The sequence below is a fragment of the Pithys albifrons genome, unplaced genomic scaffold (assembly GCF_047495875.1).
Source record: "Pithys albifrons albifrons isolate INPA30051 unplaced genomic scaffold, PitAlb_v1 scaffold_42, whole genome shotgun sequence".
NCBI lineage: Eukaryota > Metazoa > Chordata > Aves > Passeriformes > Thamnophilidae > Pithys > Pithys albifrons.
Window position 1 is genome coordinate 283345 of NW_027286057.1, and position 21278 is coordinate 304622.

At 52.9% G+C, this 21278-nt stretch overlaps 1 protein-coding gene across 1 annotated transcript in view; it reads left to right on the forward strand.

The window, feature by feature from the left end:
* Positions 1-21278, forward strand: part of LOC139685166 (cyclic AMP-dependent transcription factor ATF-7) — a 63811-nt gene that overhangs the window by 15389 nt on the left and 27144 nt on the right. Inside the window, exon 2 of the mRNA XM_071581789.1 lies at positions 5695-5763. Within this exon, the coding sequence (XP_071437890.1) occupies positions 5716-5763 (48 nt within the window). The 5' untranslated portion in view covers positions 5695-5715. The remainder of the gene's footprint in view (positions 1-5694; positions 5764-21278) is intronic.

A 21278-nucleotide genomic window follows, 5' to 3' on the forward strand; every position in this document is an offset into this window, starting at 1 on the left:
CGAGTGCCCAGGTGGGGGGTGGTTGTGGCAACGGGTGTGAAACAGCTGTGGGTGACAAAGCTGAACACAATTACAGATCTCAGTGTCCCTTTCTGTGTCACTGAGAGCCACTCAGAGCCACGGGCTCTGTAAAGCTCAGGCAGTGCAGTAAAGGATATGGAGCATCTTGGAGGAAAAGCTCCATAAGTGCCAAACGGGCTTTGGAAACATCATCCTGCTTCTCCTGCCTCTTCTGAGCTGTTTCCAAATTGAAGTTTTTCAAATGGGTTCCATGAGGTGCCAGCACATGTCCTGGGGGACGTGCTGTTCAGGAAGGCTGGTCTTTGATTGCTGTTGTTGATGCATGTAATACATCTAATTCCTTTTAAGGGACTTCAGATATTCCCCCCTGGTGTCTGTCTAGACCAGGATAACAGGCTCTGTTTTCTCTTAATGAGTTAGTTAACATGCTTTGGGACCACTTGGGTTTATGGAGTGATGTACCGTGGGGACAGCAGCATCTGGGCTGGCTTCAGTGTCTGCAGGAAGGATTAAACTTTGAAATAAGTGGGAATTGTGGTTATTGAGGTGAGCAAATCCAGCTCATCCCAGCCCAGGGTCCCAGCTGGGTGGGTCATGATGGATAGAGGCTCTGATGGGCAACAGAGGGGAAGGAAGGGAAGGTTCTGGCTTTCATCAGATACCTGCAGCCTCTCCCCCTCCAGCTCCTGCCCTGAGAGCCTGTTTAGGTGGGTAAAATACATATTTTAATTTTAGAGGTGACAGCACCATCCTGTCACTGGGGCATCACTTGCAGCCTGTCCAGAACTTCAGCCCTTGGCAGTGGTTCATGGCCAAGGTTCATGTTACACCTTTTGTTAGTGATTGATGGTCCTGCCACTTAATGTCCTTGTCCAGGACATGGGATTGTCCTGATCCCAGCATGGGATTGGGATGGTGGTGAGGGAAGGGGTGATTGGGAAATTCAGCATAATGGTGGGCAAAGGCAGAATGTTCCTGTTGGACTGTGAGCCAGGGAGCTGAAATAACCCTCAGCTGGAAGGTTCTGGGCTGACCCCCTTCTGCTTCCCATCCCAGCAACTCATCTGCACTCCCTTGTTTAAGGGAGATTCATAGGGAAGAATAACAGCAAAGCACTTGCAGAGCCCCTGTTTGAAAAGAGGAGCCCTCAGTGTTGGTTCAGCCTCCCCACACAGTGTCCTCCTTCATCTCAGGGCAAGAAGCAGGAAGAGGAGATGTCCCCAGAAATCAGGAATGAGATTCCCTTCAGGAAGAGCCCTTGCTGCCCTGGCAGTGCTGACACCCTGGGCAGCAGAGCTGGGGGGACATGAGGGGTGGTCTTGTCCTGGGGACATGTGAGGGTGGCTGTGTCCTGGGGACATGTGAGAGGTGGCTGTGTCCTGGGGACATGAGGGGTGGCCTTGTCCTGGGGACATGTGAGGGGTGACTGTGTCCTGGGGACATGAGGGGTGGCTGTGTCCTGGGGACATGTGAGGGGTGGCCTTGTCCTGGGGACATGAGGGGTGGCTGTGTCCTGGGGACATGAGGGGTGGTCTTGTCCTGGGGACATGTGAGGGTGGCTGTGTCCTGGGGACATGTGAGGGGTGGCTGTGTCCTGGGGACATGAGGGGTGGCCTTGTCCTGGGGACATGTGAGAGGTGGCTGTGTCCTGGGGACATGTGAGAGGTGGCCTTGTCCTGGGGGATTTGAGGGGTGGCTGTGTCCTGGGGACATGAGGGGTGGCCTTGTCCTGGGGACATGAGGGGTGGCCTTGTCCTGGGGGATTTGAGGGGTAGACAGTCTGGTTTGGGTGAAAATGCCTCTCAGGTGTGTCTGGCTGAGCTCTGGAGTGCTCAGTAATCTGCGTTTCTTCCTCCCTTCTCTGTGTCCAACATGCTAAAAATCATCAAAACAGTGAAATACTGTCCCAGGGCTGCCAGAAGAGGGATGGGAATGTGCTCCCAGTATCCAATCAGCTCCTTATTCTGCCTCTTCTTAAGGACAGAATTTATTGAAGCAATTTATCCTGACTAAATGTGACATAAATCTGAGCACATGTATGTACATACCAGTCATATTCTGCAGTGAATGAGCAGCTAAATCTTGCTTTAAGGAATGAGCAAATCCTCCTGACACTTTGCAAGCTCAAGGAAACTGAGGCTTTTGCAGTGTGTTGACCCAGGGTTTGTTTTTCTTCCAAAGCTGCCTGTCCTGCTCTGAGCAGCTGATGTGCCATCAGCTTTTTGGGATGGTTTTTTTGCTCTCTGTTTCTGTGCTGTCAGAGCCCTGGGAGTGGCAGCTGATTCTGGTCTTTAATTTCTCAAAGAGGTTTTCTGGAAGCACAGATGTGAGGCAGAGACCCCACAGTTCTCTGTGCTGGCACTGAGGACACATCTCTGACCTGTGTTAATTAAAAAAGCCCAACTTGGCTGCCCTGTGAAATCAGCATCTCCCTGCTCGTGTTTAACACTAAGATCTGTTTGCTGATGGAATAAAAACATCCTCAGCCTCATCCCACACAGCCCAGTTTAATGTAGGAGGGTGATTTAAAGACTCTGAGACACTTCCAGCACCAGCCTGGCTCTGGCAGTGAAGGGCATCACAGCTGCCCTTCAGTGCTGGGTGACTGCGATGCTGCCCCAGTGCCACAGCTCTGAACTCGGGTGCTGCACTGGCAGAGAACCTCTGAGTGATTCATTGAGACCAGGCTGTTGGAGCTGGTGCCTCCCTGGAGCAGTTCTGCAGCATCCCTGGCCCCGAGGGCTCCAAGGGGGGTTTCAGGCTCCGCATGGTCGAGCTTTGCATCCAGATGGACACGTGGCTGTCCTGGGCCAGGGGTTCAGGTGTGACAGGTCTGGGATTCAGGTGCAATAGCTCTGGGGTTCAGGTGTGATATCTCTGGGGATCAGGTGTGATTTCTCTGGGGTTCAGGTGTGATATCTCTGGGATTCAGGTGCAATAGCTCTGGGGTTCAGGTGTGATAGGTCTGGGGTTCAGGTGTGACAGGTCTGGAGTTGAGGTACAATAGCTCTGGGGATCAGGTACAATAGCTCTGGGGTTCAGGTGTGATTTCTCTGGGGTTCAGGTGTGATTTCTCTGGGGTTCAGGTGTGGTATCTCTGGGGTTCAGGTGTGATATCTCTGGGATTCAGGTGTGATATCTCTGGGGTTCAGGTGTGATATCTCTGGGATTCAGGTGCAATAGCTCTGGGATTCAGGTGTGATATCTCTGGGGTTCAGGTACAATAGCTCTGGGATTCAGGTGTGATATCTCTGGGGTTCAGGTGCAATAGCTCTGGGGTTCAGGTGTGATATCTCTGGGGTTCAGGTACAATAGCTCTGGGATCCAGGTGTGATATCTCTGGGGTTCAGGTGCAATAGCTCTGGGATCCAGGTGTGGTATCTCTGGGGTTCAGGTGCAATAGCTCTGGGGTTCAGGTGTGATATCTCTGGGGTTCAGGTGCAGTAGCTTCAGGATTCTGGTGCAGAAGGTCTGGACCTCAAGTGCAGGTGACCTGATGCTCAATCCCTTTCATCCTTCTCTTTGCAATGGCAGGGAGTTGATTGGCACAGTGGTTTGGTGTCACAGGAAGGTTTGTCCTCTTCATCCCTCCCTGCCAGAGACTCCTTAGGCATGTTCAGACTTCCCGAGGAAGGCTGAGCTTCTCTCTGAGCCTTTGGAACGGGTCAGAACAGCGGCTCGTGTGTCCCCTGTTGGGACACAGCAGATGTGTGAGAGGCAGCTGCTCTGGGCCCCAGGGAGATTCCTCTGGGAGGAGAGTCAGGTGGCTGTGGACAGAGAGGGGATCCCTGTTGCTTTAGCAGCGAGTCAGCATTTTGGATTCTCAAGTTTCCAGTTTGGAGCTTTGGTAGGAGTTCAGAAGGGGGATATGGAGAGCCCTGTCTGGGAGGTGTCCCCGCTCAGACTCGTTTGGGTGTCACCTCAAGGCTCACCTTGGGCAGGGTTTGCCCTTTCTGCTGAAGGTGCTGCTGTCCCTGCCAGGCCACCTCCAGCTCTGCCAGCCCCCTGTCACTTCTGGGGGCTTCTTGGAGAGCTGCTGAGGTGGTTGGATGCTCCTGGGCCCTTTGATTGCCTTTGTTATCCCTGGGCTGGGCTGGGCACTGGTTTGGCTGCCAGCCCATTCCTTTTGTGACAGGGACATTTATCCTTTCTGAGTCCTGTTGGCACAGACCCTGGAGTTTAGCTCAATAAATCCAGATGCAGCCCAGTGCTGTGGATGTGTCTCTCTCCTGGTTTTGTGGGAGAAGAGCTGGCAGCTCCTCTCTCATCACACTTTGGTTGTTGCCGCTGGGGCCGAGGGGAGGGAATTCACCCCCTCTGATCCGTTTGGCTGCTCCAGCAATAGAAAAATAACCTTTTTTCTTTTTCATATTAAGCAGTAATTGATTCCTGTGCCTTTTCACTGGGAGCAGAAGGGTCTGTTTGGGCAGCACATGCTCCCCCTCTGCTGCTAAGCCACATTCTTGGAGCACTTTCTCATAGAGCTCCTAAAAATACCAACCCTCCCTCCCCACCCTGGTGTGGGTGCTCAGGGCTGGAAGTGCAGAGCCCAGGGCTGTGCTCTGAGTCCTTCCCCAGCAGAGCCAAGTGCCCAACTTGGAGCAGGAGATGCTGGAAGCAACACAAGCAGCCCAAGTGTGTTCCCACAGCAACCCCCCGAAGAGAGAGCATTTGCTTTATTACAGCTTTTTAAAATCCTCCTATAAAAATACCAGTGGGTAGAGGGAACTGTTATTTCTTGAATTTGAGAGGGGGGGTGTTACTTTATTTACTCTTATTTTTTATTAATAAGAATAGCTTCACTTGTAGCATAATAGGGCTGAGTGTTTTGTTATCCTTGGCTGTAATCTGTGATAAACTACCCCTGCCATCAGCCTTGTAGTTTACCCACTGGGGAGCCAGATTATTGCCTTGTAAAACAGAGCACCACTCCTATAATCCCTTAATTAATTAAATGACAAATTTTAGTTCTCTCCCATTGAAAATATAACTGGTAGAGAGAGGACTTGGATTTATTTGATCGCTGCTTGCCTGCACTTTGTTTTCCTGGAGATTGTCACTGTCTTTCCTCATGTGTCTGTGTGAGGGGGATTCTTGGGCTTGTCCTGTGCAGGGCCAGGAGCTGGACTGGATGATCCTTGTGGGTTCTTTGCAGGGCCAGGAGCTGGACTGGATGATCCTTGTGGGTTCTATCCAGTCCAGGATATTCCATGATTCCCTGTGTCTGTGTGAGGGGGATTCTTGGGCTTGTCCTGTGCAGGGCCAGGAGCTGAACTCTGATCCTTGTGGTTCCTTCCAGCCCAAGATATTCCACAATTCCATGATACTGTAAATACTAAGAGAGGATCTGTGGGGTCTTTGCTGCACTGGGTGGTCTTTCACAAGGAGTGAGCATTGTCCCCATCTTGCAGGAGGTGACACTGAGCTGCAGAAGGTCCCTTGATCCTCTGGGTCTTGGTGGGAGGAAGCTCCCACACCTTTCCAGACCTGCCCTGTCCCATGACAAACCGTCTCCCAAGTCTTAAACTCGGGTTGAATTAATTCCTGTCCCCGGGCTGTGTCCAGTGCACACACAGCACTGATTAATGACAGCCCTGCAAAGGGCAGCTTCTGCTCTCGGTATTTGTGATTTTTGGAGCTTATTTAACAATTTCCCTTCTCTGCTCTCCCCAGCTCAGCTCTGCAGTGTGAGATATGGGCGACGACCGGCCCTTCGTGTGCGGAGCGCCGGGCTGTGGACAGGTACGGCCGGCGGGGCGGTGGGGGAGCGCCAGGAAGGGATCACAGGGGCTGATTTATCAATCACAGTGGCTGTTTTATCAATCACAGTGGCTGTTTTATCAATCACACTGGCTGTTTTATCACAGAGCCAAAGCACTCAGAGCTGCTGCTTTACGTGATCCTGGAGGAGCTCAGAGCGCACTTTGCAGTGTGTAAATCCCCGTTACGAGCAGCACAACCTCCCTGTGTGTGGGGCTCCTTGTTGGGCTGCTGGGGTGTGTCAGGAGCCTGAGGGAACTCACTGAGCCCTTCGGAGTGCTCCTGGGAGCTCTGCTGCTCCTGTCCCAAGGGACAGACCTGCTGGGAGCTCTGCTGCTCCTGTCCCATGGGACAGACCTGCTGGGAGCTCTGCTGCTCCTCTCCTGTAGGACAGACCTGCTGGGAGCTCTGCTGCTCCTCTCCCAAGGGACAGACCTGCTGGGAGCTCTGCTGCTCCTCTCCCAAGGGACAGACCTGCTGGGAGCTCTGCTGCTCCTGTCCCAAGGGACAGACCTGCTGGGAGCTCTGCTGCTCCTGTCCCATGGGACAGACCTGCTGGGAGCTCTGCTGCTCCTCTCCTGTAGGACAGACCTGCTGGGAGCTCTGCTGCTCCTCTCCTGTAGGACAGACCTGCTGGGAGCTCTGCTGCTCCTCTCCTGTAGGACAGACCTGCTGGGAGCTCTGCTGCTCCTCTCTCATGGGACAGACCTGCTGGGAGCTCTGCTGCTCCCCTCCTGTAGGACAGACCCTGCTGGGAGCTCTGCTGCTCCTCTCCTGTAGGACAGACCTGCTGGGAGCTCTGCTGCTCCTCTCCTGTAGGACAGACCTGCTGGGAGCTCTGCTGCTCCTGTCCCAAGGGACAGACCTGCTGGGAGCTCTGCTGCTCCTCTCCTGTAGGACAGACCTGCTGGGAGCTCTGCTGCTCCTCTCCTGTAGGACAGACCTGCTGGGAGCTCTGCTGCTCCTCTCCCAAGGGACAGACCTGTTCCCCCTGGGGTGCTGAGGTGGCTCCAGAGCCATCCTGTGGAGCAGCTGGGAATGTGACAGGTGATGGTCTGCATTAGGTGGGCCCCAAACTGCCCGTGGCTATTTTGGTATGGCATTTCTTGCCATCCTATTGTGAATTTCTCCTCCCTGGAGCTGTTGCTGCCTTTCCCAGGATAAGGAATCTGAACAAGGCCCATCCCCTTCCAATCACCTGCCTGGGAAGGCACCTTCTCATCCCATTTTCCTGGGGTTTGCAGTGAAACTGATTCTGTCCCAAAGCTGAGCTTGGTGTCTTCTCTGGCATGTGGAGCCCACAGGCTGTGGAAGAAACAGGGAGATCACACAATTCCTGCTGGAGCTGATTTAATGGGAGCTCTTGGAATCTGGAGCTCCTGTGGAAGTGCAGCGAGATCCGTGTTTGTCTGTTCTGAAGCATCAGAACCTCAGAATGCCTTTTGTAGGGGAAGGAGGGGGTGGAAATGTGGCTTTGAATTAGATATTAAGTGATGTGCTTGCTCTGGTTTCCTGTCTGCAGCAGCTGGGACTTGGGTTGCCAAACTGGGATGAGATGGGTTTGGGAGTTGATAACCAATCCCCCTGTGTGTGTGTGTCCCCAGTTCTTAAATTCATTTAGTCCCTTAATGCCTCCTGTGGGTCTCTCAATTGAAATTAAAGATAATTCTGCATCCCCAGGGCACGTCCTCTGAGGCTCCATGTGGGTTTTGTGATGCTGTTTATTTTTATAGCACAAAAATGGGTCAAAAACCTCATTTGGTAACTCCTGGGGTCTGAGGCTCTTTGAAAACACACAGTTAAGGCTTTCCAGCTTTCTGGTCCTTCTGGCACAAGCCCCATCCAGAGCCTTCTCTACCCATTTACAGGTGATCTTTCTCCTTTTTTTTTTTTGTAGGCTGCTTTTTATCTGAAACTTCTTTGCCTGTGAAATTGTGCAAGTCATTTATAAAATGTATTAGCTGTGTTTGAGCACTTAATGGTGTGAGCACTTCAATCATACAGCCTTAAAATCGGATTCAAACAAGCAATTAAGGCAAACAACAATGTATTTAAATTTAATCTCCCACAATCTCCCACAAATGACATATAAAGGTGGTTGCTTCCTCCTTTCGCTGTTCCAGCCTGCTGCTTATGGGTAATTCTGACAATTCTTCATGTTAATATGGAAATGTTGGAATCTGGGTAATTCATACTGGAATGATTCATGGTGATCCAGCCTGACCTCGTGCACAGTTTCCTAGAACGTCCTTCAATGCCTGTTCAAACCAGAGCAGGTATTAAATGTGATGATCCAAGCTTGATGTAAAATATTTCCAGTGATGGAAAATTCACCACAGCCCTCAGTTAAGTTGCTCTAATAGTTAATTGCTTTTGCTGGGAGGGAAAACTGATGCCTTATTTCCAGTCTGAACCTGTTCAGCTGCAGCTTCCGGGCTGGGGATGGAGTTCATGTTTGTTTGTTGGGCAGAAGATCCTCCCTGTGGAATTCCAGGTGTTGGGAGGTGTTTGCTGGCTGGTCAGTCATCCCTTCACTAAACCCAGGGAGCTCCGAGCCTGTCTCTGTAACTCCTGGTGTCTTACCTGCATTTTTTGTCCTCTGTCCTGCACTGGAGCTCCATGTTGAAGGTTTTTACAGAATCACAGAATATTCTGAGTTGGAAGGGCCCCACAGGGATGGTTTAAGTCCAGCCCTTCACTGAATGGCCCCTGCAGGGGTTGAACCCACAGTCCTGGCATTATTAACACCTGTCTCTGACCAGCTGAGCTGATCTCAGGGTTCAGGAGCTTTGCAAACCCTGCTCACCACAGTGGGACCCCAGAGCTGTGCTCACCAGCAGAGATCAGCTCATTCTGGCTGAGCTGAGCCTCCTGAGCCAACAGAATAGAGTGGGGTCTTTGGGATGAGTTGGGAGCTTTCAGGAGTCAGGATAACTGTGGATTTGGGGCCTGCAGCTGTCACAGGGCTCAGAGACAGGGCCACACTGGTCTCCCAGCAGCTTGTGCTGTCCACCCTCACCCTGGACAAGTCTCTGGGGATCATCCCATTGGGAATGGCTTCTCCTTGTGGACTCAGGTTAATGTGGAACCTTGGAAAAGTTGGATGGGGTCGCGGCTCTCTTGGTTTGTTTCCTCACTTCTAGGGATGGTGACATTTGTCTTCAAACACAGGGGACTGAAAGGGACATTCAGCTCCATGTGATCTGTCACCAAAACATCTTGACCTTCCCAGCAGGGTCTGTACAGTCCAGAGCTTTGAGCTTTGGGAAGATAATCCTGTTTTCCTCACCCAGGCATGACCTGCAAGCCCAAGCAGGGCTGTGGTACTGGGAGGTGTTTCCCAGTCCAAACCCAGCCAGGCTGTGGAGAGGAGAGAGACTTCCTGCAAGGGCTCAGCCTTTTCATCTGATTCCTTGAGAATTTGGGGCTCATTTTGCTTTGGAAAAGCCATTGGAATGGGAAGGTGTCAGTGGCTGTTGAGCCTCTTGTGTTGTCGGGGTCAGCATTTTTGGGATGACTCCTGACCATGTCCTTCCATGCTCAGTTCCTTTCAGTTCTGCACCTTTGATCCTATGCCCAGTCCATTGGGCACGGGAAGAGGAGAGGGGAGAGCTGAGCCAAACAGATCTGAACACTCTGAAGCCAGTGGTGATTCCCCCCTTTAAGTGGCAAGGAAATAATTATGTTCATCTTTGAACCATCAGCTGCTTTGTTCCCTCTGTGGTTGGTACAGCCCCTCTCTTACGCCTCACACCCTTTTTCCTCCTTTTCCTTCCCTGTTTCCATGTAGAAAAAAGGCCCCAAAGCTGTTCAGGGCAGTGAGGAGGGGGAAGAGGGAATGGGCACCCAAAATAGCCGAGCAGATCTGGCTGTGCCTGTGTCACTGCAGCCCGGGGGGGACAGTGGGCTGTAAATATGTTTGGGTTGCCAGGGCTGCACTGGGGGATATTTTGGGATCCTTCCGGCTCTGCCTGCCCGGCAGAGTGGCCCTGGTGGCACAGCTGACTCGGAATGTGCCACAGATGCTGCTGTTAGAAAAGATTCTCCTCAAGGTCGTGTGTCTGGTTCCTTCCCAAGCAGGACAGGTGGCACATTTTCCCCTTCCCCAGCTCTCTGTGCAGAGGGAGTGGAACTGCTCCCCAGCAGGGATGTGGCCCTGTCTCGGAGCCAGGGAGGGAGCTGGAGCAAAGCCCTGCCTCTGGAATGCCTGTGGAAGGCAGAGAGTGATGCCACAGGTCATTGAATCTGTTCAGTGAAATTAATCTGGGGTGGTGTGTGCTGCTAATCACTATTAAAGATCTCCTTATCCCCTTCCAAGCACTGGGATGGTGAGAGGCTCCAGCACAGCCCAGGGCTCAGGAGAACGTGGGTGGTGCTGTTGGATTGGAAGGTGTTCCCAAGGTGTTCCTGAGGTCTGTGCAGTGGGACAGCTCCAGCCCAGCAAGGGAATGGAACCTTCACCCAGGTCCTCACAGCACCCAGGGCACAGGTCTGGGGCATGGTGGGGCTCGGTGGGTTCTGGTGCTGCTTCAGCACCAGGAACCACAGGAAAGTTGCTCTGTGTCTGGCTCTGTCTCCTGCCTTGGAAAACTGCACCAAACCCTCCTGGGGGCCCAGCCTGGGGCACATGAGCTGGCACTGAAATGCAGGTTGGGGATGGACATCCCTTTTGCTCCAATCTCAGAGGCCTTGGGAGCTCTGGGTGCTTGAGGCTTTACAAGGCATCATCATGGAGGAGTATCTTTACTAATGAAACTGTTTGTCCACTCCTGTTGCCCAGACTAATGGAGAGGCCATAATATTGAATATATTTGACTGGGAGCAAGACTTTCCCCAGCCCCAGCCTCCTCCCTCCGTGCCATTTCACTTTTATAAGTGACACAAATCATCACTCCAGTCTTTTTTCCAGAGGTCCAGTAATCCAGGCCATTTCCTCAGACAATCGTTTGCTTTTTAAACCCACCCTTAATTTACCAATTTATTCCCCCTAAACCTGTGCTCAGAGGTGCTGCTCATGCAGTGTCCAGGAAACGCCAAGCCAAGAACTTTTCACGCAGCCAGAAAATGATTTTTCTTCTTTGTGGTTTATTGTATCCTCTTATCTTGTCATATAATACAAATAATGTTTATGGCATCGAGGCCTCAGCATCACTTGGCATTTAACCAACCTCAAAAGCAGTTTATTGCTTTGTATACTCTGCTGCCATGACCATTATCCCTTAAATCTCTATTGCCCAGTAATATATGAGGCACCAAATGGCTCCTGCGATTGGGTGAACGTGGCTCGGAGGCTGAGGTGTGTTTTGGAGCTTGTATAATCCAAACGAATATGGATTATTCCTTTTATGTGGTGTGGAGAGGAAAAAACAGCCCCTTCCTCTTCCCAAGCTCTCCCTGTCACCAGTCCAGCTGCCTTGGCCACTCTGGGATTTCCAGCTGTGTATGTGATACATCCTGGTCTGTCTTCATCCCACTGAGAGGAAGCAACCAGCTCCACCAGTGTGAGGAATGAATCCTGTCCCTGGGACAGCTGGGAGCAGATCAGACCATCCAAGATGAGCTCCTGTGATGGACAGAGGCAGGATAAAAGGGAAGCAGGACAGGCAGGTGTGGAGAGAGCCCAGAAGCAAGAGGGAGGACAGGCCTGTGCCCTTTTGCTTTCCAACAAAGCATCTGTCCTTGGCTCTACAGGTTTGCTTTGCACTGCCCTTCTCTCCTTCCAGTTATGGCCTAAAGCAAAACATTCCTGGTGTGGAAGGTGCCAGGAGCCACCTTGACTCCAGGGATGTCTCAGCTGCCAGTCTGGCCCATGGGAGTGCAGGGCATGGATGTGCTTGGCCTGGAGATCCTTGGTTTAACAGCCTCCTTGGGCTCTGCCTCTGGAGGCTGTTCCTGAGGCTTAGGAAGGGAAACCAGACAAACTGCCTAAGGAATTCAGGGAGTTTAAATCGAATCTTTGAAAACCTGCAGCCCAAAGGGCTCCAGGCTGTTGGAGCAGACTGGAATGTAAATGGTTATTGAGCAGAGTTGTGGCACCCTGGCCTCCAGCAGAAACTGTTCCTGCCCTGGCAGGAGGGGAAGTGGGACTGGCCTTGGACACAGGCACAGGGTGTTGTTCCTAAAGAATTCAGGTTTCTACCAGCCCCTGGTTTAGCATTTGGAAATCTGAGCCTTATTAACCAAGAGAGTGGCTTCTGTGGATCTGGGGGGACAGTGTCACAGGGCTGGGTGGGGCTGGTGGCTGTGACAGCCAGGGCAGGACTTGGAACTGCCCATCACGGGGTTATGGGCATGAGCCACACCAGGTGTCAATGCAGGGACTCCTGAGTGACACAGACACCGTGGTGCTGGGACCCCCAGGTGACACAGAGCCCCAGGTGACACAGACACCACCATGGTGCTGGGACCCCCGGGTGACACAGAGCCCAGGTGACACAGACCCCCAGGTGACACAGACACCACAGTGCTGGGACCCCCGGGTGACACAGAGCCCAGGTGACACAGACCCCCAGGTGACACAGAGCCCCAGGTGACACAGACACCACCACAGTGCTGGGACCCCCAGGTGACTCAGACACCACCATGGTGCTGGGACCCCCAGGTGACACAGATATGGTGGTGCTGGGACCCCCGGGTGACAGAGACACCACAGTGCTGGTCTCAGATGTGGGACCCCCAGGTGACACAGACCCCCAGGTGACACAGACACCGTTGTGCTGGGACCCCCAGGTGACAGAGACACCACAGTGCTGGTCTCAGATGTGGGACCCCCAGGTGACACAGACCCCCAGGTGACACAGACACCGTTGTGCTGGGACCCCCAGGTGACAGAGACACCACAGTGCTGGTCTCAGATGTGGGACCCCCAGGTGACACAGACACCACAGTGCTGTGACCCCCAGGTGACACAGACCCCCAGGTGACACAGACACCACAGTGCTGTGACCCTCAGGTGACACAGACACCACGGTGCTGGGACCCCCAGGTGACACAGAGCCCCAGGTGACAGACACCGTTGTGCTGGGATCCCCAGGTGACACAGACACCATGGGACTGGTCTCAGATGTGGGACCCCCAGGTGACACAGACCCCCAGGTGACACAGACACCACAGTGCTGTGACCCCCCAGGTGACACAGACCCCCAGGTGACACAGACACCACAGTGCTGTGACCCCCAGGTGACACAGACCCCCAGGTGACACAGACCCCCAGGTGACACAGACACCACAGTGCTGTGACCCCCAGGTGACACAGACCCCCGGTGACACAGACACCACAGTGCTGTGACCCCCAGGTGACACAGACCCCACGCCCAGGGCCGGATTGAAAGAGCTGGGGCTGATCCCCTCCATCACCAGCCAAATGTTAACATGAAAAATTGTGGAATTTAACGATGGGGTGAGAATAAACCCCTCCTTTCTGCTGTGCTGGGGCACAGCTCCCCCTGGCCTGCACTTAACATGCAGAGGCACGTCGGAGCCATGTCCCTGCGGCACCCAGGTGGGTTGGGGAGCTGAGCCATAAACCAGGTTCTGTTCTGTTGTTGAAACCAAAGGAAAATGTGAAGCTCCATGATGAGGAATTCCTCACTGCACACCCTGGCTCCTTCACAGCTGCAGCTTTTATTTGAAGCTGCCACAGCTGATATAAAATTCTACAGAGAAACATCTCGCTTAAAGGTCTTCCATTATTTTCCAGGAATGCAGGTTTCCAGAGTTAATTATTTATTTCAGCTGAAGGCCTGTACAGCTGCAGGACCTGCAGCTCGGGACAGGGTGGCAGATGCTGCACAAACCTCCCAGTGCTGGGGCCAGAACGGCTCCATGTGGAAGCAGGGTTGGCTCTAGGAACTCTTTAGTTGTTGGCAGCAAAAGGAGGGAATTAATTTGAACTGTAACTCCTGTATTGTCAGCAGAGTGAAACGATGTCTCCCACCTCTCCATGAAGGTATTTTTTGGAGGTGGGGAGGGGAAAGCTAATTTTGAATAATAATAAGCTTGAGAAGGCATCTGAAACCAGTAAACGTTTATTTTTTACACTCCTATAACTTAAAAACGGCCAAACCAATTTAAACCAAATTGGATAATAAAAAATATTGCTCCTAGGCTGAGCCCCTGTTTGCCAAGTTCCAGCCTAGAATGAATTTTTATGGCCAAATTATAAACCCCCTAGAAATGAAGGTTTAAAATGGAAATGTTGACAGACCTTTAACTACAAAAGCACTGTAATAGAACTTCTTTTTTTATAAAATGGCTGGTTTAAAATATAATTAAGACTTAAATATTATTTAATAGCAGCATTTCCTGTAACTTAAAATCTTTATCATTCCTCTGGCTGGGATTCCTTGGCAGTTCTTGGAACCACCAGCGCTGCTCTGCAGTGGGAGCACGTGTGAACCACAGACCCTCGTCTGTCACATGGAGCCGGGGCTGGACAGCTTTCCAAATTCCAGATAGGACCTGGATGCCAAAGGCCCCGCCGGCTCTGGAAGGAGCAGCCATGTCTGCCTGTGCCAGACTCACTCGGTGTTTAGTGCAGGAACACTCGTCTGATCCGCTCCGGCTGAGCGGGGTTGGTGTTCCCAGCACTTCCCAGGCACTCCGGGAAGCCAGAGAGCCTCGTGCTGCTGGGTGTCCTTGCTGGAAAAGCAGAGATTTTCCTGCTGCAGGGCCCTTGTTCAGGCTTCTCCCTGCTCAGCTCCCCAGGGATGGACGGCTCCATCCCAACCCCGTGTTGGAATTCCTCTGGTTCCTTGTCGTTCTTTCCCTCCCTCCTTCCCTCCCTCCCTCCCTCCCACCTCTGGAGAAAGGAGGTTACAAACACCCCCAGGGCAGTCACTGCACCCAGACACGTGGACAGAGAGCTGGCAGTTCCTGCACTGCCTCTCCCTTTCCCTGCTGCTTTTCCTGCTTGCTGCTGTCCTGCAGGTGGAGAAGCTTCCTGGCCTTATCCTGCTGTCAGGTGCCTTCCCCGGGACAGCTGTGGGGACCGAGGATGCTGCAGCAGGATGCAGAGACCCCTGAGAGTGTCATCCTAATCTCCTGGGTGGTTTGTTTTATATGGGTTTGGAATTTTTAAAGTCTTTGCCAGAAAAGGACAGGAGGTAGAAAGCAACGTGGTTTAACCTGGAAATTGGGAGTGTTTGTATGTGAGACTCTGCCATGTCCAAGCACACTTGTCTGTGCACATGCTGAGCTGCCCCTCCCACCCCTTCCTCGTGGGAACTGCAGGAGCTGCTACTTGTGAAAAGGGATGTGTGAGACCAGTTTGCTCCTGCCATGGAGGAACAGCCAGGAACTGGGAGATCCAGGAGCTGGGAGAGCCAGGAGATGGGAGAGACAGGAGATGGGAGAGACAGGAGCTGGGAGAGACAGGAGTTGGGAGAGCCAGAGCTGGGAGAGACAGGAGTTGGGAGAGACAGGAGCTGGGAGAGACAGGAGCTGGGAGATCCAGGAGCTGGGAGAGCCAGGAGCTGGGAGATCCAGGAGATGGGAGAGACAGGAGCTGGGAGAGATAGGAGCTGGGAGACACAGGAGTTGGGAGAGACAGGAGATGGGAGAGACAGGAGATGGGAGATCCAGGAGATGGGAGAGACAGGAGTTGGGAGATCCAGGAGATGGGAGATCCAGGAGATGGGAGAGACGGGATCTGGGAGAGACAGGAGCTGGGAGACACAGGAGTTGGGAGAGACAGGAGATGGGAGAGACAGGAGATGGGAGATCCAGGAGATGGGAGAGACAGGAGTTGGGAGATCCAGGAGATGGGAGAGACAGGAGCTGGGAGAGACAAGAGATGGGAGACATAGGAGTTGGGAGAGACAGGAGATGGGAGAGACAGGAGATGGGAGATCCAGGAGATGGGAGAGACAGGAGATGGGAGAGACAGGAGATGGGAGAGACAGGAGCTGGGAGAGTCTGTGGGTTGGTTTTGTGTGTGTGAAGTCACTACTCTCACACAAATGTGTGTAACACGCACGTAGAGGAGGTAAGTTCAGCTCCTGTCAGTTCCTTTCTGGTTGGGATTTTCCCAGAAACATCAGGGCTGTGCCTCTGGCTCCTGCTCTGGTGCTGCATTAAGGTTTGGCAGCAGCTTTTCCCTTTCTGCCCCGGTGAAGGACCGTTCTGGAACGAGCCCTTGTCAGGGTTTTGTGGCTGTACCAGTGCTGCCACCGTTCCCATGAAGAAATAGCACCTCTGCATTTGAAGAAATCACTGTGGCTTTTCCCCTCTCACCTCAGGGATGCTGTGCTGAGGCTGCAGAGTCCCTGATCACAGTTTAGAATATGCAGGGGCAGCTTAAGGCAGGTGGTGTCCGAACAGATGGAGCCGCAGCAGCCGCACTGCCCGTCCCTCTGCTGCCACATCTGCTCCTTCTGGGGTGAAAATGGAGGCTGTGGGGCAGCACCCAACAGTGAACCTGTTCCATGGGCAGTAGAAGAGCCAGTAACGGAGCCAGTTGCCCTCCCTGGAGCACCTTGTGTCCCATGGGATTCTCCAGCCGGTCACAGATTGCACCCAGAGCACAGCAGGATGGTGGGTCCTGGTCTCCCAGAAGGGAGGGCTCAGGGGGCTTCCTCAGAGCCCCTTCCAGCCCAGATTAACCTTCCTAGGTTTGGAGAAGGGCACTGAGCTGTGGGGCTCCCCGTTTCCAGGGAGCTGGGCTGTGCAGCCATCTGCTCCTAGGCAGACTTGCAGACTCAGCAGCTATAAATACATAGAGACAGACTGAATGCCAGGACGTGGCCCTATATAAACAGCCATATATGTGCATCTGGGTGTGGGTTTGTGTGGACAGGAGCTCTGTCTGGGCTGCAGCCCCCCTGTGCTGGACTGGCTGATGCCACAGGAGGAGCATCCCCTGCTGCAGATGCAGGAGAGCAGCTCCAGCCCTCTCCCCACACAGGGGCAGGGGCTTGGCAGGTACCTCTGCATACACAGCATTAGTCAGGGCTTCACTCGGGGTTTGCTGTTCAGAGGGGGCTGCTCTCCCCCCATGCACACCCACACCTGCCACGCTGCTCCTCATGCCCCACTCACAGCCTATTGATCCAGGTCAGCAGTTCCTTACACACCACCAGGTTTGTAATGATGCAAATTTCTGATTTCTTTGGGATCACGTGCTCCTCCGAGCACAGCTTTGACAGAACCCTCCTTATCAGTGTCATGGATGTCCCATAATCAAAATCAGAGCAGGGTAAGGATGTAAAGGAAAAGGAGATATCCAACTCTCAAAAAGGTGCCTGAGTTTGCAGGATTTTCTGTGAACTCCTTGTATAAAATCCAGCAAAGTCGTCACTGAAGGCCAAAAAAATAAGGGGAGTGGGTGGGCTCTGCCTGCACCTTCATTCCTTCCCCAGCAGCAGAAAGAAAGAGCAGCAAGTTTCTTTCTGGCTCAGCTCTTTTGGGGTGTTGGGACCCCCTGCCCCTCTGTCCTGGTGTTATTTCGATAACCAAATAACCAGAGGGTATTTTCCTGAGCCCAGTTCGAGTCTTAGCCCAGCCTGAGCTTTGCAGAGCCAGGAGGAAGCAGCTCCACACGGCTCTGGCAGCTGGAACCCTCCCTGTTTCTCGCAGGGATGCTTCGCCCCTCTGCGGCAGCCGCGCGATCCGTGCGGCTCTGCCAGCCCTGGTGTGGGAATACTGGGAATGCTGGAGGCACTGGAGCTAACAGGAGACACCTGAATGCTTGAGGGGGAGAAATCCCCCTGGACAAAGGGGGGAAAACCACCTTTAAGCCATAATACCTGTATTTTTAGAGAGATGTGAGATTTTTAGTTGGGCAGTTTTTACGCTTTCGGGGGGTTTTGGGTCACACTTTCCCCCTCAGCTGCTTTGTGTGAGAACCTTCCTCAGGGTCAGGTCTCAGGTGGAGCTGTTCAAGCCCAATAAACACAGTTCTTTAGCAGCTCCTGTGGGGCTGGGTGGATGTGCCAGATTATCCTACTGCAGGGCTGGAGATGCACAAAGGGCTGGGGTGGAAAAAAGCACCTTTGGGGCTTTTTCTTTGCTGTGCATAAAGAACAGGGCACACAGCCAAGCACTCACATCCTCCTGGTGCCCAGGAGTCACCCCTTCTCTGGGCTGGTGCTTCTGGTGGGTTGAATTTAGGCTAAAGCAGCTCTGTGTGTGTTGCAGAAAAGCAAAACTCGGTGTAGGAGAGGCTGAGCTCGGCTCAGGCACATCCTGCCCCTCTCAGACCTCCTTGAGTCCCGGGCAGAGGGTGGCATGGTGTGTGTTTAACACCTGCTTAAGCACCTCGGCTTCCCAGCTCTTGGACCAGCTGTTGTGCTCAAGTGATTTTTTTTTATATGCCGGATTAAAACAATAAAAACATTAAAGTCCTAAAATTCCCCTTGGGAGTAAACATGGAGACAATAAAGAATTGTGTGAGATGGGGCTGGGGTGGGGGAGCTTTGCAGCAGCAAACAAGGAGCTGTAAATGGATCTCAGCAGTGAGTCTGATGAACAAAACCCCTTCCTCGGAAGAGGATCTTGAAGCCGTTTGGGGGCACTTACAGAGTGTTGGGGTTTTTTATAAATGGTGAATGTCTGGCATGGCTGTGGCTGTGGCAGGGGCTGGTTTTAGGCAGGGATTTGGGTTTGTGAGGGAGGGACAGGGTAGACAAGGGAGGGTTTTATGGTCACAAGAATAATTGTCAGGAATTCCCTCGTTGCTTAAACCCCCTTAGTGTGGGTTTTGGACGGAGGGTGAGCAGTTCCCAAAGCCCTGCAGTGCCCAGGATTCAGGAGGGAGCCCTTCCCAGTCCCCTTCCCGGTGCTCTGCAGTGCCAAGGACTCGCTTGTGAGCTCTCCCTGCAGCACAGCTCTGGTTCAGCTCCCTTCTGCTTCAGCCCTGGTGACAAACCTGCTGGTTCCTTGCTCTGGGCATTCACCCCAGTTCATGGCTCTGTGCTGGGGGAGGCAATTCCTGAAGTCCTGCACACAGTTTCGGTGCTAAAGCCCCTCTGTGCCTCTGTTTTCTCTTGTCTCCCTCGTAGCAGGCTTGGGTGATGTGTGATGTAAACCCCCAATGTTTGTAAAGCTGCAGAAAATTTAAATGCATTTTGCTTCGCTGTGTGTGAGGTTTTATTACCTGCAGCCCGAAACGTGGGTGGAAAAATGGTTTCGACTCTAAGGATGTGATTTTGGTGACCTTGGCTGTGTATTTCCACATCACTGAATCCTCACCTTGGAGGGCTGGATGCTGGAGGATGTGGGGGAAGCTGCTGGGAAAGCATCCAGACTCCAGCTCCTTTGATTTTCCTTGAACTTAAGAGTTTATCCACTTAATTTTATTAAGGACTGCAGGTGGGAAGTGATGGGAAAGCATTTGGATTAGCCAGGAGGTGAGTCCGGGGCGGATGCAAAGAGCAGTTGGGAGGCTCCAGCCTCAGGGAGGCTTTTCCTGAGGATTTTATCAGGTCAGTGGATGCACAGACCAGCTCAGTGTAAATGTGCTCCTCGAGCCTGATCTGTCCTGGGGACACTGAAACCTCCCACCGTGAGCTCCTGGGTTGGAAAAGAACAGGAGAAGGGCAAGCAGCCTTTCCCTTTCCCCCAGAAACCTGACCCCACTTGCTGGGAAAATTGGCATCTTTTGAACACGAGTGCAGTTGCACGATTGCAGATGATTTGGGAGGGAAAACAAGGGATCCAGAAGTTCTCCCAGCGCTCAGCTGCAGGATGGAGTCAGGCAGAGAGCTGGGAGTCAGACCCCTCTGCAATAGTCTGCTCTGAGAAATCATAAATCTCCAGGGAGAAGAGGGTCACTGAGAACCTCATCAGGGTGGGAGCAGCAGCACCGCGTTAATGTGCCCATAAATCCACCTGTTCCGATAAAACAGGTGGCTCTTCCAAGAGGCAAAAAGAGGCAAATGCCTTTTTTTCTGCCGCTGCCTATCTCCTTTTAAAAGCTTAATTACTGCAGAGCGCCGGTGTCTGACGGCTCAGCCTGAGCAGTCGGGGCCTTTAGGAAATACAGGAGTCAGGTTTGCATCCACATGTGAGGAGCAGGGGCAGGGAGAGAGGGAAGGGCACTGCAGGTTGGCCAAAATCTCCAGAAAGGTGTGGAGGGGCACCAAGATGAGTTTTCATACATGGATTGAGGAGGTTGTTGCTGGAAAACTGCTGGTGCTTTAAGGGCTCCTGGAAATGAAGAAGATGGAGGGAGCTGCAGGCTGAGTTAATCATGAGGGAAATGGTGCTCTGGGAGGAGGTCTGGGAGCTCCATAAATAGGGATGGATGAGGAAGGATTCAAGGGTAAGACCTATTCCACCCCCTGCCATGGGCAGGGACACCTTCCACTGGTCTAGAATGATCTAGAATGGTTGTTCCCAGCCCTGTTCACCCTGGCCTTGAACACTCCCAGGTGTGGGGCATCCACAGCCTCCCTGGGCAGCCCAGACAGAGGAGCTGGACCCCTCAGGTTTCTGGGGCTCAATTCCAAAATGTTCCAGTTGTTCTCAAGGATCCACAAATTCCAGTTTGCCTCCTGCATTTTGTCCCTCACCCCCTGCTGATCTCCCACTGACCCCCTCAGTAATTCCCTCAGTAATTCCCTCAGTAATTCCCTCTCTCCATTTCTGGGCTGTGTCAGTGTGTTCAGGTTGTGCTCAGGCACCTCCAGAGCGATGTGTCCACACTTCCCTACAGCTCATTCCCTCAAGGCCACCATTAAACCCCCAGAAATCTAAGTCACTTGAATTGTGTTTGGATTTGATCTGCTGCCCTTCCCAGGCCACTGCTGCTGCTGCTGGAGCTTCCCCAGGAGAGATCCACAAAAAAACACCCTTTTTCAGATGATAAAACCATCAGCAGAGGCTTACACACCATGAATGGGTGGGCACACTCCCAATATTGCAATGAATTGAAGGAAATCACCGTTCCAGGGTCTTAAAAACCTGAATGGGGCCGTGGCATCCTCTGTGGAATTGTGGTGGTGTTGAAAGGTCAAGGCTGAGTCACGGCGACTCTTCCAGCCGCGGGCCCGGCATGGGAAAAGCCCATTGCCATTGGAGCTGACTTCTGGTTTAGGGTCATTTTTCTGCTAGCCCTGAAACTGTAGTGCAGGGAGAGGGTGGTGTGAAGCCTCTTCCACAGGCACAGCCACCAAACCCCTTAGTGAGACCAAATTTGACCTCCCTTTCACCAGCCCTGGAGAACTTGCATTGGAAATGGCCATGAGGTGGTTGGAGTGGAGCTGGTGGGAGCAGAGTCTTGGGGTAAACACGGACAGGAGGTGTCAGGTGGGCACAGCTGCTCCCCACAGTGCCATCTGGGAGCCATCCACATCCCTTATCCTGGCACACTGCTCTGGGCATCCCAAGATCCACAAGAGGCATCCCAGTGCAGGCTTTGGCTCTGTTCTGCCTCCCCAAACCACTCGGTTTCCCTTCACCTCCACGTTCAGGTCACTGGAGGAGCATCACCAGGTGCAGGAGCAATGTGGGCTCCAGGGCTCTGCTGCTCCCCCATGTTCCCACCGAGCACTGGGATG